This window comes from Notechis scutatus, chromosome 8 (assembly GCF_049901735.1).
Source record: "Notechis scutatus isolate UNSWTSFEM ecotype Mainland chromosome 8, rNotScu1.2, whole genome shotgun sequence".
Classification (NCBI taxonomy): domain Eukaryota; kingdom Metazoa; phylum Chordata; class Lepidosauria; order Squamata; family Elapidae; genus Notechis; species Notechis scutatus.
In genome coordinates this window covers 10,611,320-10,628,222 of record NC_142016.1, presented here as the reverse complement: position 1 = coordinate 10,628,222, position 16,903 = coordinate 10,611,320, and the positions used below count along the sequence as shown (strand labels likewise).

The 16,903-nt window shown below is 40.3% G+C and overlaps 1 protein-coding gene and 1 long non-coding RNA gene across 2 annotated transcripts in view; one reads left to right on the top strand and one right to left on the bottom strand.

Moving 5' to 3' along the window:
* Positions 1 to 8,012, bottom strand: part of SELENON (selenoprotein N) — a 24,213-nt gene extending 16,201 nt beyond the window's left edge. Inside the window, exons 1-2 of the mRNA XM_026676019.2 lie at positions 7,620 to 8,012; positions 819 to 936 (exon numbers count right to left, since the gene is read on the bottom strand). Of these exons, the coding sequence (XP_026531804.2) occupies positions 819 to 936; positions 7,620 to 7,823 (322 nt within the window). The 5' untranslated portion in view covers positions 7,824 to 8,012. The remainder of the gene's footprint in view (positions 1 to 818; positions 937 to 7,619) is intronic.
* Positions 7,690 to 16,903, top strand: LOC148129885 (uncharacterized). The gene is made up of 3 exons (XR_015750443.1): positions 7,690 to 8,209; positions 11,118 to 11,271; positions 16,286 to 16,903. It is a non-coding gene; the product is annotated as an uncharacterized LOC148129885 (long non-coding RNA).

Genomic DNA, 16,903 nt, shown 5'->3' with positions numbered 1-16,903 from the left:
CATCTATGCATGATGGATTTACAAGGGATACCTTCCCCTCAAAGGGCAGGCAATTCATACATCCGGAATTCAAGTCAAAATTGTCAATCCTTGAAAAAAATCACAAACTTTTTAATGGGCCACCACACAGCTCCTGATATTTAATCCAACTGCAGTAGCTACTTTATGGCAGGGCTGTGGCACAAGAAAAGAGAATTGTTGTCGTATAGCTGTTAAAGCTGGTTTCAAGTGGCCATCAGTCTTTTGCATTAGGCGGCTTACACCACCTAAAAACCGATAAGCAGCATCTACACACTCGAGAACTCTTCATTCCAAAGCTTGTAATCAGGGCAGAGCAAAACAAAATCTTCTCATTTTGATATGGCTATTTGCCAAGAAATGAAAGGAAAAACAAAAAAAAGAGGTAGCAAAAAACATATTGGATCAGTGTGGAAAGTTTTGTTTACATTATTGCAACAGTCCCCTCATGGACGCCATGTTCTCACAAATCTGATTTTTTTTTTAAGGGTAGGATCTTTCCTTGCTAGAGACAATAACACTGAACAAAACAAAATCAGTGGGAGAAATTCCATCCTGGAGTCACTCCTTGTGAATTAAAGGAAGTACTATACAGAAAATTAGGGAAGTTATATAAAATATAGATCATTTTACAATTAAAAGCAAGTCATTTCCACATATTCACACACTGCTTAGCCGCATCATAACCAAAGAAGTACAAGCCACACATTTAAGCCATGAGGAAAAAAATGGTAGGAATGTTTTTGCGCAGCACCGATATTTACTCATCATTTCTGCTCTCAAATTCTTAAAACACTTACCAGTCAGTTTCTCTGCAATTGGTTTGAATTCCTCAGGGCTGATGAACAAATCATTGTTAGTATCCAGGGAAGAGAAGAGGAAAAGTCCCTCATTTCCCAGAGATTTCAGGGCTGTTTCCTAAGTGGAAGGAAAGGGATTCTTTAAATCATACATTCATGAAATAAAGAAATTCAAATTAACCATCTGTCTCATCACCCAAGCTAGTTACATGATATGCACCTGGGCAGGTAAGAAGCGTAAGAATCTCCTCTTTCAGACAAATGAAATGAGCAGATAGATCGTTTCATCAAAACAGGTATAATGCAGAACAGCTGGAAAATGATTTTTTTCCAATTCGGTATTGTAATGTTGACGAAACTCCAGGAGGGAAAAGGATTTAATTTTGATGGAAGGAGTCACATATGCTGAAAGTAAGTATAGGTAGTCCTCAAACTCTGACCATAATGGAGCCTGCCCATCATGGTTATAAGTCATGACTATTGTAGCTATTATAGCTTGGTTAGGTATCAGGCACTGTGTGGTGGCCCATAAAAGCTCATGATTTTATTTTCTTTTTTTATGGTGGTGGTGAAATAAATGCTGTGGTCATTAAGCAAATCCATGTTTTGATATGGATTTTGCTGAAAACCAAAAGTAAATGCTGGTTTCTGGCAAAACCATCATAAATCATGGTCACATGATGGGACATAGTTAATAGCAGCCTGGTTGCTGAGCACCAAAGTCCAGTCACATGACAACAAGGTGAGTGACTGCTAAATCTTCAGAACTGGGTCATAAAAACTGTGCTCAGGTAAGTCCATCAGAACTTCAAATCATCACTAAGGGACCAGTCATGAATCAAGGATTACCTGTATGCTTCTTCATAACTGCAGTTGTAAGCTAGACTGAGAAAGAAATTTCAAACCACTTCTATAATCCTGTCAAGAAAATGGCATTGATGCAGCACAGCTAAATTTGATACTGTTCTTTTAATTAATTTTTACATATCCTTATTTGTAAGCCAGCCTTCTTCTACAGTACCAAGAACCCTCCAGTTTTGTTAGACTTCGTCTCTGAGTATTATGTTTGTTGGTCTGACACACCCAAGGAACACCAATTAGAGGCAGGTATTAGCTATGCTTGTGAAAAATGCATGCATCATCTTGCTTTTATTGTTTTATTTATTTATCAAATTTAGAATCCGCTCATCTCCCTCACAGAGGGATTCTTTTCCTTTCTGGTGCAGAAAACAAAAATCTTCACCCAGCAAGACTAACATCACAGGAGAGAATTATGTTAGGAAAAGGTGAAGTGAAGAAAGAACCAATTTCCTCTTTCATTTTCACTCTTCTAAGGCAAAGCCTTCTGATACTAACTTTTCAGAACATATTCTCCAAAGTGGAGATTCGTGATTGCATGGCACCTGTTTTAGTCTCAGCAAAGGCAAATTAGAAATAGGCTGATGCGCTATAGAAGGTAAGCCAACTTTACAGGTTGAAATCAAAAGATAATTACCTCCCTGCTATTTGGTAGAATAGCAGGCATAAAAAGATTGGGTTGTTATCAAATTTGCCTCACCAATGCACTTAACTGAAGAGAACTTTGTGTCATAACTGCATTTAGAATTGAACTGAAAAGCGAACAAGACACTAACTTCACCAGCCACTGTTTTGTCAAAAGGTTTGCTGTTCACAAGGAATTTGAGTCTTTCAGATAGCTCAAAGATTTGCAATTATGGTTAGTGAACCAGGGATATTTATCATGCTCCAGTAGCAGGGATTATATAATCAATCAAGTACATGGTCAGAAAAATTATATGTGCAGGGTTCTCAAATACGGCAGAAGGTATTTCTAAATTTAAGCAATGCTCTTCCTGCAAGTGCAGTAGCAGCAGGAGCTCTGAAGCTGTCTAATTTTAATAGAACCTGCTTGAAAAGTGATTATCCCTGTCCAGCAATGGAATACAACTGAAGCCTCAGGTGCAAGAATGGAAGAGCAGTAAACAATTTTAAAAATTAACTGCAAAAAATTAACAAAATTCAGTTAATTCATCCCAATGCAGGTAATCCTGGACTTACAACAGTTCATTTAGTGACCATTCCAAGTTACAACAGCACTGAAAAAAGTGACTTATGACCATTTTTCACACTTATCAACATTGCAGCATCCCCATAGTCATGTGATTTACATTCAGATGCTTGACAGCTGACTCATATTTATGACGGTTGCAGTGTTCAGGAGTAATTTTGCGACCTTCTTGACAAGCAGAGTCAACGGGGAAGCCAGATTAATTTTTAACAACCATGTTACTAATTTAACAATTGCAATGACTCACTTAACAAATGTGGCAAGAAAAGTCACAACATGGGACAAATCCACTTAACAATTTTTTCACTTAACATAAATGTTGGGCTCAATTGTGGTCATAAGTTGAGGACTACCTGCACTGTCCCTTCGATAAAGTTGTACTAGTAGACAATTTACAGTCCATGAGTCACAAAGATTCCATCCTCAACCATTTCTGCATTTCTGTGTACTATGCAACATCAGACTGCCAAAATTCGGCAATAAAACACTGGCTTTTGGCAGCATCATTTTTGGCATGCAAACACCCATAAAATAAATATATGTGTGTATACAGGTGTGTGTATACAGTGTGCGTGTTTAATATACATATTTTATAGATGCACAGATATATATTCAGAGGGGGGGGGAGAGAGGGGAGGGAAGGAGGGAGAAAGAGAGAGAGAGAACATATTACATGTTCCCAAATGTGCTTTTTTTCAGGAGGCAAGTGGACTTTATTTTTTCTTTTGAAGACATTTCACTTCTCATCCAAGAAGCTTCTTCAGTTCTGACAGGATAGTGGGGACTCTCACATTTTCCTTCAAAATCTGTTTTGAGAAGATTTTCCATCCTAAAAGTTATTTGTTTTACAAATGAATAGAGACAATTTGATTTTTTTTAATCTGTGCAATTAACTGCAAATAGACTGCTGAAATTATACAAACATCTATTATCATTCTGTGTGATATGATACAACACACTCTCCCTTTTTTTAATCCCGCTGTCACTTTGGTTCTGGGTGAATTGTTTTGACACAAAGTAAGAATAAACTGATTATCATACTGGAGAGGATTATAACAAGTTGCAACTCATGGCTCACTGTTTTTTTCTGCAGTATGGTGGCTTCAATATAATTTCATAAAGCCCTTGGACTATCTTCACAACCCTTCAACCAATGATCAGACAGATCTCTGGGAGTTCTCTAGCTGTTCTTTTCCTGCAGCTGCTACTTAGAAAAAAAAGATCTCAGAAAAGAGAGAGAGAGAGAGAGAGAAGGCGAATAGTCCTTGTCTTATGACCATAACCGAGACCATTATTTCTGATGCTAAGCAGTGTGTTGTTAAGTGAGTTGCACTCAGCTTTACAACTTTTTTTCCACCATTGTTAAGTAAATCCCAGCAGTTAAATGAATCAGCGGCTCTTATGCGAATTCTGCAGTGGTGGGATTCAAACTTTTTTACTACCGGTTCTGTGGGTGTGGCTTGGTGGGTGTGGCTTGGTGGGCGTGGCAGGGGCAGGTTACTGCAAAATCCTCATTCCCTCCCCACCCCACTAACCTGCTTTCCATCTCCGTTCTCCTGTACAGGGCAAATGTTTGGGGAGATGTTTGGCCCCAAACCTATTCCATCTCATGGCTGAGATGTAGCAGCTGTTATAAAACAAATATAGTTACATTATCTCACTAGTTCCCATTAATTTCTATGAGTCACTTAAGGCAAATTCTCCTGATGGGTTGAGTCCACAGCTCACATTCCTTCTATCTCAGCTCATTACTGCCAGGTTGGCAAAAAATTGCTTAATTCAGGCAGTGTTTTGGAGATATAAGAGAGTATGGGAAACATGAGTAAGTCGTTAAGATTAGAAGTAAGGAACTCTACTGTTTTTTGGACTTCAATGGAGGGCAATGGGTGTTGGAGTCCAACAGTACCTAAAAGGGCACATGTTCCTCATCCCTTTAAGACACGTCCCTTTAAAACATGTGGACTTCAATTCCCAGAATTCTCCTGTGGAAATCGGGGAGTTGAAGCCCATAAGTCTTAAAGTTGCCAAGGTTAGAAAAACACTGGTCTATGAGCAAGCAATCTCAAGTAAGGTTGGAGGAGGTGACTTTAAAATTTACTCTGTCATCTGTTATGGAGTGCAGGCAGACCCCCACCCCATCTCCCCAGAGCAATGTGGTCTCCTCTTCCCTCTGCAGGCTTCTCTGCTGCTTGCCACCCCATTAAAGTTCCCACAGCTCTGAAGAGCATTTATTTTCCATCTGCTATCTGCCAGCCTAAAAGGATGCTAATGCGCCCTGAAAAGCTGCTGTTGTTGTCAATTATGGACAGGAAGACACTTAAGTGCCTTGCAGGGCTGATTCAAAAGTAGAAATGGGTCGGGAATGGATCCCAAGCTAAAACTCAGAAGACATGAAAGCTCACGAGCTAAAAAAACAGTGACATCACTAAGCATTTAAGGCCAGGACATTATTTTAGTGGCACTAGCCCAAGGCTGTTTGAAATGCAGTGAGGTACAACCAGTTATCCGTTTGGCTGAGCAATGCCATTAAAATGCCTACAAGTATAATAATGTTCTGCAAGCCAGGATGTTGATTTCCCAAATATGTTTCTTTCCCCCAGGGTATTCACACTAACTGCAAAATGGCAAGCCTCAAAACCTGGAATCTGCAGGCACAATAAGTAGACTTAAGGAAAACAAAACAATATAAAAAGATTTATTTCTATACAGTCCAAACTATCTGCATCCGTCTGTATCTAAAGGTAATCCTCGAGTTACAATCATTTGCTTAGCAACTATTCAAAGTTAAAGCGGCATTGAAAAAAGTGACATGCAACTGGTCCTGGGACTTATGGCTGTTGCAGCATCCTTGCAGTCACATGATCAAAATCCAGGCACTTGGCAACAACCGGCATGCATTTACAATGGTTGTGACATCCTGGGGACACGTGATTCCCATTTATGACCTTCCCAGCTGGTTTCTGACAAGCAAGTCAACAAGGGGGGCTAGATTTGCTGAAAGACCACGTGATTTTCTTAACCATATGGATTCTTTGAATGAGGATGGCAAAAACTGCCATAAAATTGTGCATGACTAACTTAGCCATTGCCTCGCTTGGCATTGGAAGTACCAGTTCCAAAAGTGGTCGTAAATTGAGGAATACCTGTATTTAGGAATTAAGTTTAGTGGGGGGTGCTGAAAGGTTATCCTCTGCCCCTCCCTTTAGGAACCTATTTAGTATTTAGTATTTTTTTTTTTTAGTATTTATTTGATTTGTCAATCGCTTACAAGATACAGGTATAAGAATAAACATCGTTTTGAATACATGAGATAGATACTTATAAGAAAAATAAAAAGAATAGGACAGGGATGGTAGGCACGATTGGTGCGCTTATGCACGCCCCTTTAAACCTCCTTTAAAGTAATTGAAGGCTGCAAAGAATCCAATCAGTTACATGCATTTAGAAGTGCATTCTTTTGTCTGTCCTCAAATGCCCTCCCCTTCAGTTTTATGGCACCAGGAACAACAGTTACCCAGTGAAAACAATTCTATTAATGCTGCTGAGTGTGGCTGCCTGTCTTATGAATATAACCCTGGGCAGCTCAGCTTTTATTACCCTAGTAAAAGATGAAAGAGCCTTCAAAAACTTCCAGCACTCCAAGAACAAACACTCTTCCAAACATCAACATTCACATCACATGTACAATTATTTCTAATAAAAACACTTCTGAATTTTATGGGGCTTATTTCCCCCAAACAATACAAGCTGTTGCCCATTTTTTATACAGCTCTTTACTTGGGAGAAATACCTTTCAAACTCCTTAGGAGATTGGTATGCGCCATCGTTGGGTGTCCAGTTCAAACAACCACAGAGTTCTAGTCCCACTTTAGGCATGAAACCTGGATGGATGGATGGATGGATGGACCAAAGTGAATGACTGGTTCATTCTCTCTGGTTCAACCTAATCCATCACAGAGTTGTAGTTGAGGGGAAAATAGGAGGAAGGAGTATGAGGTATGTTCACTGCCTTGTATGTGCGTGTGTGTTTGTGTGTGTGTGTGAGAGAGAGAGACACACACACACACAATGTAAATACCTAAATAAAACAGATGTTCTCCACTCCAACAGGACACAGATGCACATACGCCTAGTTAATCCATACAAGATGTACACCCATCAGGTAAACAACTAGCAGATGCACTTTATGTCTGACAGTTTTTAACCTTACAAGGAGGTTGTGTGTATGAGGCTGAGGCCCTTTTGCCATTTCAGGATGGTTCAGGATTGCATTTTGCACATCCAAAACGTTAGTTACTCAAGCCAGGTTAATGTCAGAATGTGACCAAGCCCCTTCTGAGCCCCCTTCTAAACCGAGATTCAAAAGCACCATGGGAAGGACCCCCCATCTTTACTCTCCACTGTCTCCAGAATAAACCCCAATGGCCTCAAAAAAGGCCTTAGGAATATCTTGTGCAGAAGCCCTGGTAGACTGCAGGCTCCTTGCACTCCTTGGGGTTACAGTTCTTTATCACGACTTAATATTTAATTATGACTTTACTCAGTATGATATTCATTCTCTCTCTCTTCAATATAAGATGAAATGTAATATGAAACATACCATATCATGGTACATAATCATGATTATGGGATTATTCCTATTATGAGTCTCAGTCCCCTTCAACGTCCCGAGACCCCACAGCTGCCCCCTCCTCCCCCAAGGCCCGACCACCCCCAACCCAGTTCCTCATTACCTGCCGCCGGGCGGCCTCCGCGTCCCGGTAGTATTTGGCGGCCAGCAGCGCCGCCAGGAAGGCCAGGCCCAGGCCCAGCCGTGGCAGCCGAGCAGGAGGAAGCGCCGGTGGCGTCCGGCGCCCAGAACCGCCGCCTTGGGAGGCCTCCGTAGGCGAGGCGGCCTGTTCGGGCGGGCGGCCCTCCTCTTCACCGCCGCGGGACATGGCCGCCGCTGGCCGGGAGGGGGAAGCGCCGGCTCTCGGTCCCGCCTCGCCCGGAATGCAGAGAGAGGCGGCGGCGGCGGCGGCGGCCTCGTGGTTCTTTCGCGGACCTCTAAAGCAGCGAAGGCGGCGGCATCTCAGGATCCCCTCAGTCGACAGGCGGCTCCACTTCGGCCTCGGGCGGCGCGGCGCGGCGTGACGGCGGAGCTTCCAGCTGCCCTCTCCCGCCTCCCGCCTTTCCTGCGCTGGTCCAGGCGGCCTGCGCGGTCTTCCTCCCTCCTCCTCCCCGAGTCTTCCCACCACCGCCGCTCGGGGCCCACTAGGCCGACTCGGAGTTGCTCAGGGTCTCCTGGCTCGCCCTCCCTTCCCACTCGATCCTTTTCCTACAGGTAGTTGAGGCCAACATTTCTGTTGTGAAGTGAAACATTTATTAAGCGAGTTTTGCCCTGTTTTGTGACCTTTCCTGCCAGAGTTGTTAAGTGAATCATTGTTACATTAGTCACATGGTTGTTAAGTGACTCTGGCTTCCCCATTGACTTTGCTTGTCAGAAGGTTGCAAAAGTGGATCACATGAGCCGGGACACTGCAACCGTCATAAATATGAGTCACATCAAGCGTCTGAATTTTGATCACATGTCCATGGGAATGCTGCAACGGTCATATGTGAAAAACAGCCATAAATCACTTAAGTGCCATTGTAAGTTCAAATGGTCACTAAACAAACTGTTGTAAGTTGAGGACTACCTGTAATTCGCTTCAGATCTCCTTCCATAAATTTCCCCACAACAACCCTGTGGGATAGGATGGGTTGAGGTTGAGATCAGCCCAAAGTCATTTTGGGTGCTTTGGTGGCTACCAGAGTACGAGAGTCTGGGGACTCTCCGGAGAAGTAGGCATGAAAAGGACCGCCACAAAAAATTGTCTTGATCTTGTAACATTTTGTTTTATCTTTTCTTTTTATTCTTTACTACTGGGCTTAGAGGTTAAAAAAAAAACTAAAAGAAAAAAGGTTTATGAAAACAGATATAAACAATACAGTTTTGCAACAATACAGTGTATCAAGCAGTAGGTGTATCCATGTATCAAAATCAAGTATCAATAGAGGTAATTGGTGTAATGATAACATTAAAAATAAATGAAATGAAATGACATTCAGAAATAAGAAAATAAAATACCTAGGAACAAAATCTAAAGAACCAAACAGCAAAGAAAAACATCTCAAGGGATTTCATCATCCTAACTCGCAGCTTAGGACATTTCAGTCCTCTGTTCATTGCTCATTATCAAATTATCAGTTACCAGTTTTCCAACCATCTATATCATCTATATCTATGCAGTTATTTCTTACCTTATGCTCCATGCTCATTAATGCACAACCACCACAAAAGATGGTAAGAGATGGGTATGATCCCTGTAGTAAAGCTTTCAGCTACTCACTACTAAAGCTAGTAGTATTTATTATCATTATTTGCATCATTTGTATGGCTGCCCATTTTATCCAAGCAACTGGGTGGCTCACTACAAGTGAAAAACAAATTAAAAACAATAGACAAGTAGATAAAAACCATCCATGATCAATTTAAACCAAATAATCATGATCAGCACCAGCACCAGAATCTACCTATGCATTCTCTTGCTTGGGCAGTTATTCTATTAAACTTTGCATCAGCTCAGTACAACCATTGTGTATTGTGCTCCTCACCATTTGCACAATCCCCAGGCATGGCAGCAGGGCCGTGTCTTCAGGGCCTTCCAAAAACCTCTGAGGGTTGTGGCCAATATGTTGGTCAGTTTGATGATGGCATCAGCTTTATAGAATCCAGCATGGAATGGAAACTTGTGATGACTGGAAGAAGTGTTCAGCTACAAAATGTCCTTTTATTTGTGTTTTGATGCGACCAGAACTCATCTCTGCACTAAGACAGTACCAATGGTTTTTAAAATTATTTTATTGAAGAACTACAGGACCTCACAGTTTCTCTGACAGTTTTATGTTCTAGTGCAGCTGTTCCTATACTTTCTGTTCTGAATGTTTTATCATTTTGAATTCTTCCAGTTTACTTGGCACTTCCCAGTCTGTCACTTAAAAAAAAGTCATGTTTTGGAGATCCTTTCCTTTGGAAGTATGGTATGCCACAGAGCCTGCAAACTTCTGGAGAGATTATTGTACCATGAAAGACAAGATATTTGTTAAAATATAGCTGCTTCATGACTAAATAAAGAGGTGCAGGTTCGCACTCCCATCTAGGACAATTTCACATAAATTAATTTCTCCTTTGAAACAAATTTCAGAAACAAATTCTCTTTTGCGAAACTACAAAAATGCAAATATTTCTGCATACCATCCAGCGAGCAGGGTGTATCCTAACAGTGTGAGCTTTTTGCTTTGTTGCTGGTGGCACACCGAACTGTCTGTTGAAATCCATGGAGGTCAGTCAGCCAGTGGCTGACGCTACTTTTGATTTGTGAGGATTTCTGGGGATGTGTCTGAGCTTTCAAGTCCTGTAAGAAGAAAGAGCCAAGACAGAACAGGTTTTTGTAGCGTGAGTGTGCTGTAGTCAATGTAACGTTAATGCTGCTCCTGTGGCCATTGTTATTTTTGAATTCATATTCTTTTGTTCTGTATTTCTGGTGATGTGCATGGGTCTTCAAGGGATAGAAAAAGACTTGAGTGAGGCTCCCAGAAACCATTAAGTGTTATCAAAGGAGAAATTCTAAAAGACATTTCTGAAACAGAATCATATTAACTGTGTTTACTTTTACTTAATGAAACTTGGCTTTAGTTCCAGTCTCTAGTGCTAGCCTCACAGCATGAGGTTTAAAACTCCTCTCTTGTCTGGAAAACACTGGGCAGCCCTGACTGGGATAAATCTTTTACGCTAGCCTGCCTCCTTCTGGTCAGAGTAAAAAAAGAGAAAATGTTTCATCTCCTAAATATCCGTATGTCAGTCCCAGAGAAAAGAGTGAAGTGTTGCCCACTGTTTACTTAAGAGGCCAATCCAGACCTCAGAATGAGGAAACTGTTAACAGGTAGCTTATGTCTTTAGGAATGTGTTACACATTATAAATAAATCTATTTTGGCTGGAATCCTCTGTCAACTATTTGGATCGTGAACGAATAACAATACCGGGGCTGAGATAAGTCCTAAAATGGTTGCACCAGTATCAGGGCCTCACAGCACAATCCATATACGTGGCTCTTTTTGTTTCATTCCTACAAGATGGGATGGAGGTTAAAAAAAAAAGAGCAAGTTCTGTTCTGCCATAATATATTTGTTTCCTTTTTCTTCATTCTAGGAAAAATGAGGTAACCATTGCAACAGCTGGAACTGCTGGAACATTGGCTTTTACAACACAGCCAGCTCTGCTGATACACAGAGATGAGTGTACCAAGCAGAAAGATTTACATGCCTGGGAACAGAGGCGCTGCTGGCATGTTGTATCTCACCAGGTACTTTATAAATCCAATCAAGTAATTCAGTGAATCACTTAAAAACAAATTGTAACTTCATGTGACACTAAACCTGGATCGCCATCTTTCCATATCTTCCTCAAAGTAATTGCAAGAATAAAATTAGCGAGAATAAATATTATTTTTCTCTGAAAAGATAGGGTAGAAATAAAAATAAGTACATGTAGCATAATACAGGTAGTACTCATTTAGCAACCACAATTTGTAACGGCATTTCAGTCATTAAGCAAAGTGGTCACTAAGTGAAACCGAGATTGTGCTTATGATCTCACTTCAGCTTTGCTTTGCAATCCTGAGAAGGTCGTAAGTCTGAGGATTGGTCACAAAGTTCCTTTTTCATTATTGCAACTGTGAATAGTTGCTAAATGGTTATTTTCTTATTTACCTCCGCTGCTGTTTTATGCTCTGTATTTCCCTCTTATTAGACAGTCTGATCTAATTTTTATGCACAGAATTTGCTCTTTCACATTTTGCTTATGGTTTGTTGGATATTGGCCACTCTACTCCATGACCTACTTTCAGCAGCCATCTGGGAGGCACAATGAATGCAGGTCTCTCTAAGATGAGAGCAACCATATTTCAAATTCTGCAAGGCTCTATTTGATTTATGGGGCTGGTTTGAACAAGGCATTAAACAACCCTTTGTTTATGCTGTTTGTCAAAGAAGTCCCCCAACACAACCAACATGCTAAACCATCACCATGGTTTGCCAACCATTAAGGGTGGTTCCTACACGCAGTATAGTGTCATAGTTAAGAACAAGGACTAGGAAAAATAGGAGTAGGAAGCTTTGCAAATACTGCCTCCTGCTCCTAAACAAAAAGCAGGATATAAATCAAATAAGATTGTGATGCAGTATACAATCCATGCCATTTTTGTCTAGCTATTCCCCTTCACTTGCACTTTTGTACAAAGAACTCACAAGTGCTCCTATCTTGTATCAAACCATTCTATAGCTTTTTGCCATTGCATTGTTTTTATATCCTTCTCTCTTTGATGAATGCAGGTCTTAGAACCTATTGCATGAAAGCCACATCCCTCTTTAGCTAGCTGTTGTTTGGCCAAGCGATAAATATTAAGTTACTTAAATCTTCTTCCATAAATCACTGTCTACCAGATCCTTATTAAGCCTGCATAGTCCTACAGCACTTATGAAATTCCCAGATTGATAAAAGAATAGCTATATTTTTCCGATGATGGATGGCGGAATTAAGAACCCCAAACACATTGGAATGTTTCATTTTTGACTTCAGATTACTATTTTTTTCCTCTTTCTTTTATGTCTTTTGCTGTCTAGACCTGGATGTGCGAGAAAGATTAAAATGATGAAACCACCAAAAATGCTGCCTTCCCTTATTATTTTTAGTGTCACTGTGGTACTATAGGGCTTATATGTGACATTGAGGCTGCTGTCCACCTTGATGAATGTAGCTTAATATACAGAGCCATCAAATGATGGATATGTATTCAGACATAGGGACAGAAACACATAGCATTTAAAACAGGAGTTATGTGCTTGAAGAGGTGTAGCAATGATCTGTATGCTCCATTTTTCTATTGAAACAAGAGGACACCCATTAAACATGAAGAAAATATAAGAGGGGCCTTGCCAGTATCTTTTTCCCGACACTGGCTAAATAGCTCCCTTTGATTCTGGTGGAAATGGCATTCCTGCTTGTTATTTTTCATGTGTGGTCAGGATCTAAGGAGAAAGCTCACTTTTCCCTTTGCAATTTTATGTTTTTACATCCACATGATTTTGGCTGTAGAGTCCTTAATAACAGTCTTGCGAGTGGCTATAAATCTTCCCATTTCCACCTTGGTTCTTCTCTCCTTACTAGAGAAAATACTAAATTGCTTAGTTTTCTCAGTTTGTGTTGCTGGGGCCCAAAGGGTAGCAAAGGGGGAGGGGAAGGAAAGGAAATCCCAGCACAGGAAACCCAAATATCACTGGACGCCATAAACTGTTTTTGAGCCAATGTATGATGTCTAATGCACTTCAGTGTTTCTTTCAGTTGGAGCAAAATCTGTGGTATGCCTTAAAAAATTCAAGTGGGTTCATTCAAACTGTGAGTTTCCTTCTATTCCCTTCCTTCTGAAATCAGATAAATAGCCGGTCAATTATTTCTATTTTTTTGGTGCTCCCATTTTTCCTTCTTAGAAAGAAGGTCTACTCCACTTTGCCAGCCACCAAATTTCTGCCAAGAGCTTCCCAAACCTCCTCTTGCCATTTCATAGTACATAGTACGGTTTTTTAAAAAATACTATTAATGCTACCTTTGTCTTTTTCTCAAGAACAGTTCTTAGAACAAGTATGTCAATCTGCATGCCACGCAGTTGCTATGTTATTTCATCATTGTTTTCCTTCTGTAAGGAGTTTATACAATAAATTGTGATGTACTTGTAATATTCATGTCCTCCGTTTGACATACTTTCTCCCCACTGGAGCACAGCGGCATGATTTGCTGTGTTGCATGTCGCACCTCTAGAAGAAAAAAAACCCCTTCTTTTGCAGATTGGTTAGACCACAGACTTTTTTTTTGGTGTGGGGGGGTGTCACAATATGTTTGAAATAATTACACTTTGTAAGTTTGCATGTTCTGCTCTTCCAACTGAACTGGCAGCTGCATTTCAAAAAGTCAAGAGATAAGAATCAACTGAAATCTCAAAAGGTGCTTTTTTTTCTCTTCGAAAGACAACTGGGCTGTTTTTTCCTTGAGGAAGAAAACATTTTGCTTTTAATTCAAGAAGCTTCATCAGTTCTGATGGTGGAGGGATGCAAGGACAGATTCTGATAGGATGGTGGAAGGGGTATGAAAGGATTGTATTTCTTTGCAGTCATCTGGTTGTTAGCATTCTCTGAGAGCAGTTGAGGCCACATGGGGGTTTATTTGTGCCCTCAGGAGCATCTGAATTAGGGTGCAACTGGTTGTGGAATCTGCAAAAGCCAAGTTGTAAACTGGAGATAGGGGGTGCCTTATTCCAATCCTCACTCTCTGTAGAGGGAGGGTTGTTAAATTCTATAATAGAGGGACTTTTTTTTACCCTTTTTTCAAACCAATGTTCCTTTCTATCCAAAATTTGCTCTCTTCAAAAGAGTGACCTTTGTCTTTCAAACGCAGATGGGTGCTAAACCTTGTCCTGATGGATTTTGATCTTCTATGTTGTGCCATGTGCTCATGAAGTGGTGGTTTTGTTTTACCAATCAATTGAAATTTCACCACACTCACAAATTTGCCATATTAGACAACAGAGAATAATCGTATACTTTCAACTCTCCTTTAATATGGTAGAACATATTTCTTTAGTTTTTTTTCCCCATCCATCTTTTCTCGTTTCCCCGCTCCCTTTGCTGTAATGAAGATTCCTGCTGTAGTCTGCTACAACATTTAGTAGAAGGTGGGGATGGAGAGCCTGTAAAGATTTCTTCAGATTTCAAAGAAAATCCAAGCAAACATAGATCAGTTGTAGTGTATGTGTGGGGTGGAATGCATTTTACCTCTCGGATTTCACTCCACTGAATTTTATGAACATCATCTTGGTTCAGAAGGATAAACCAAAACAATTTTAAAATAAAAATTCAAATCTTCTCCAAGTCCTATATGACTCCTGATAATTACATAAATAAGACCATGTAGTTTTCTTGGCAATAATATGTGATTTGCCACAGCCGTCTTCCAGGATGACAATGATGATGATTACTATTGATTTATTAGTCTAACCTACTGCCCTGGGATTTTCTGGAGCTTTCCTAACCAAGTAATCTCTAACCCTGTTTAGCTTTTTCAAGATTAGCTAAGGTCCTTGGAAGTTGTATGCAATTTCTAACTGCCAAATGCAATAATGACTCAATTTTGAGTCTTAGATTTAATGAAGTAAAAAATATCTTTGGCTACTTTCAAGTTCATTATCAAGTTCAAAGTTGCTATCTGTTGAAAACTGTTCTGTTCATTCAGATTTTTAATGCATTTTATTTTAGATTCTGGAAAGAGTACTGTATATTTGATATTTCTCCTTAGCAGATACTTGCATTGGACAGAGCAGGGAGAAGAGAAAAAGATACAGATAGTTCCTAAATTATGACTATTTGTTTAAAGGCTGTTTGAAGTTATAATGATGATGAAAAAAGTGACTTTTGACCATGCACTTATGACCATCTGTGGCCACATCATCAGAATTTGGGCACTTGGTAACCAGCATGTATTTACAAGTGTCCTGGCATTATGTGGTTGCCGTTTGTAACTTTCCCAGGGGGCTTCTGATAATCAAATTCAAGGGGAAAAACTGGGTTTGTGTCATATGGGAAAACAGTCATAAAATTGGGCACGACTCACTTAATGACTGCATCATTAGCATTAAGTTCTGGTCTGAATTGTGGTGAGGATTATCTGTATGCCCTGAATCATGTCTGGCTCTGGTTTAACCCCTGCTGCTCTCAGATGCATTTAGGCAGTAAATTATTATACACAGATAGGGAAGATATACATCATTCAAAAGAAAAAAAAACATTTCCTCCATCTTTAAGAACTGCTCTGAAGACTGTGCTCCAAATGTGAGGGGCCAGGTCTTTTAGACACATTCTGTGATGTTTGAATGAAGGTGATAAATAATGCTGCTTCACTGTACTTCAAAATTCAATAGAAATTCTATAAGGAGCTAGAATGATACCCTTTGATTCATGTCAAAAGGCTCTTTGATTCTGTACTATTGAGTCTATTTAAAAAAAATTATTTTGGCAAATGCTTATTTTCCTGCTAGGAATACTTGCAAAAGGATGAGACATGAGAGGTTCTCAAGGCTGTTACTTGGGAGTAACTCTCCACTAGGCAGGGATCGCCAGTCTTCTGATCCCGAAGATGAAATCTCCAAGGGGTCTATTGGACAGTCTGACCCTTCTCCCACCCCCCCTCGGCTTCAAGAGCTGCAAATTCAACACAAAACATCTCTTCTGCATCTTGCTCTAAGCGCCTTTTCTTTCCTTCTTTAAATCTAGAAAGAAAGCCACCAAAATCTTGGGAGAAAGAGAAATGCATCACTTGATTTGAGTACCTGAGCAAATCATCTGTGGCAGAGAAAGAGAGTAAAAAGATCTTGCAGAAGTGCAGTTAAATCTGAACAAGAAAAGCTTAAGGAGGTGTGATAAATACACACACAACCAACTTCAACCAGGGGAATTAACACACCCTCCCCAACCTGGCGCTTGCTAGAGATTTTGACTAACCACCATCTTCAACAACTGGTATCCACCTTAGTAAAGGACATTATTCAAGTGAGTACGAGAAGACACCACCTACCTCCACACCACTCAAGCCCCCAGGTTTTAGTCTCTCACTCTTGTAACTTTCAATAGTTGTTGAAAACAAGCTGTTTTTGTATTTTTATTGTATTGTAAACTGCCTAGAGCAGAGGTCTCCAAACTTGGCAACTTTAAGACTTAAGACTTGTGGACTTCAATTCCCAGCATTCTCTAGCCAGCTGGCTGGGGAATTCTGGGAATTGAAGTGCACAAGTCTTAAAGTTGCCAAGTTTTGGGGGCCCTGGCCTAGAGTCACTTCGGATAGGAAGATGAGTAACATATAAATTTATTAAACAAATATATGATTGGTAGTGT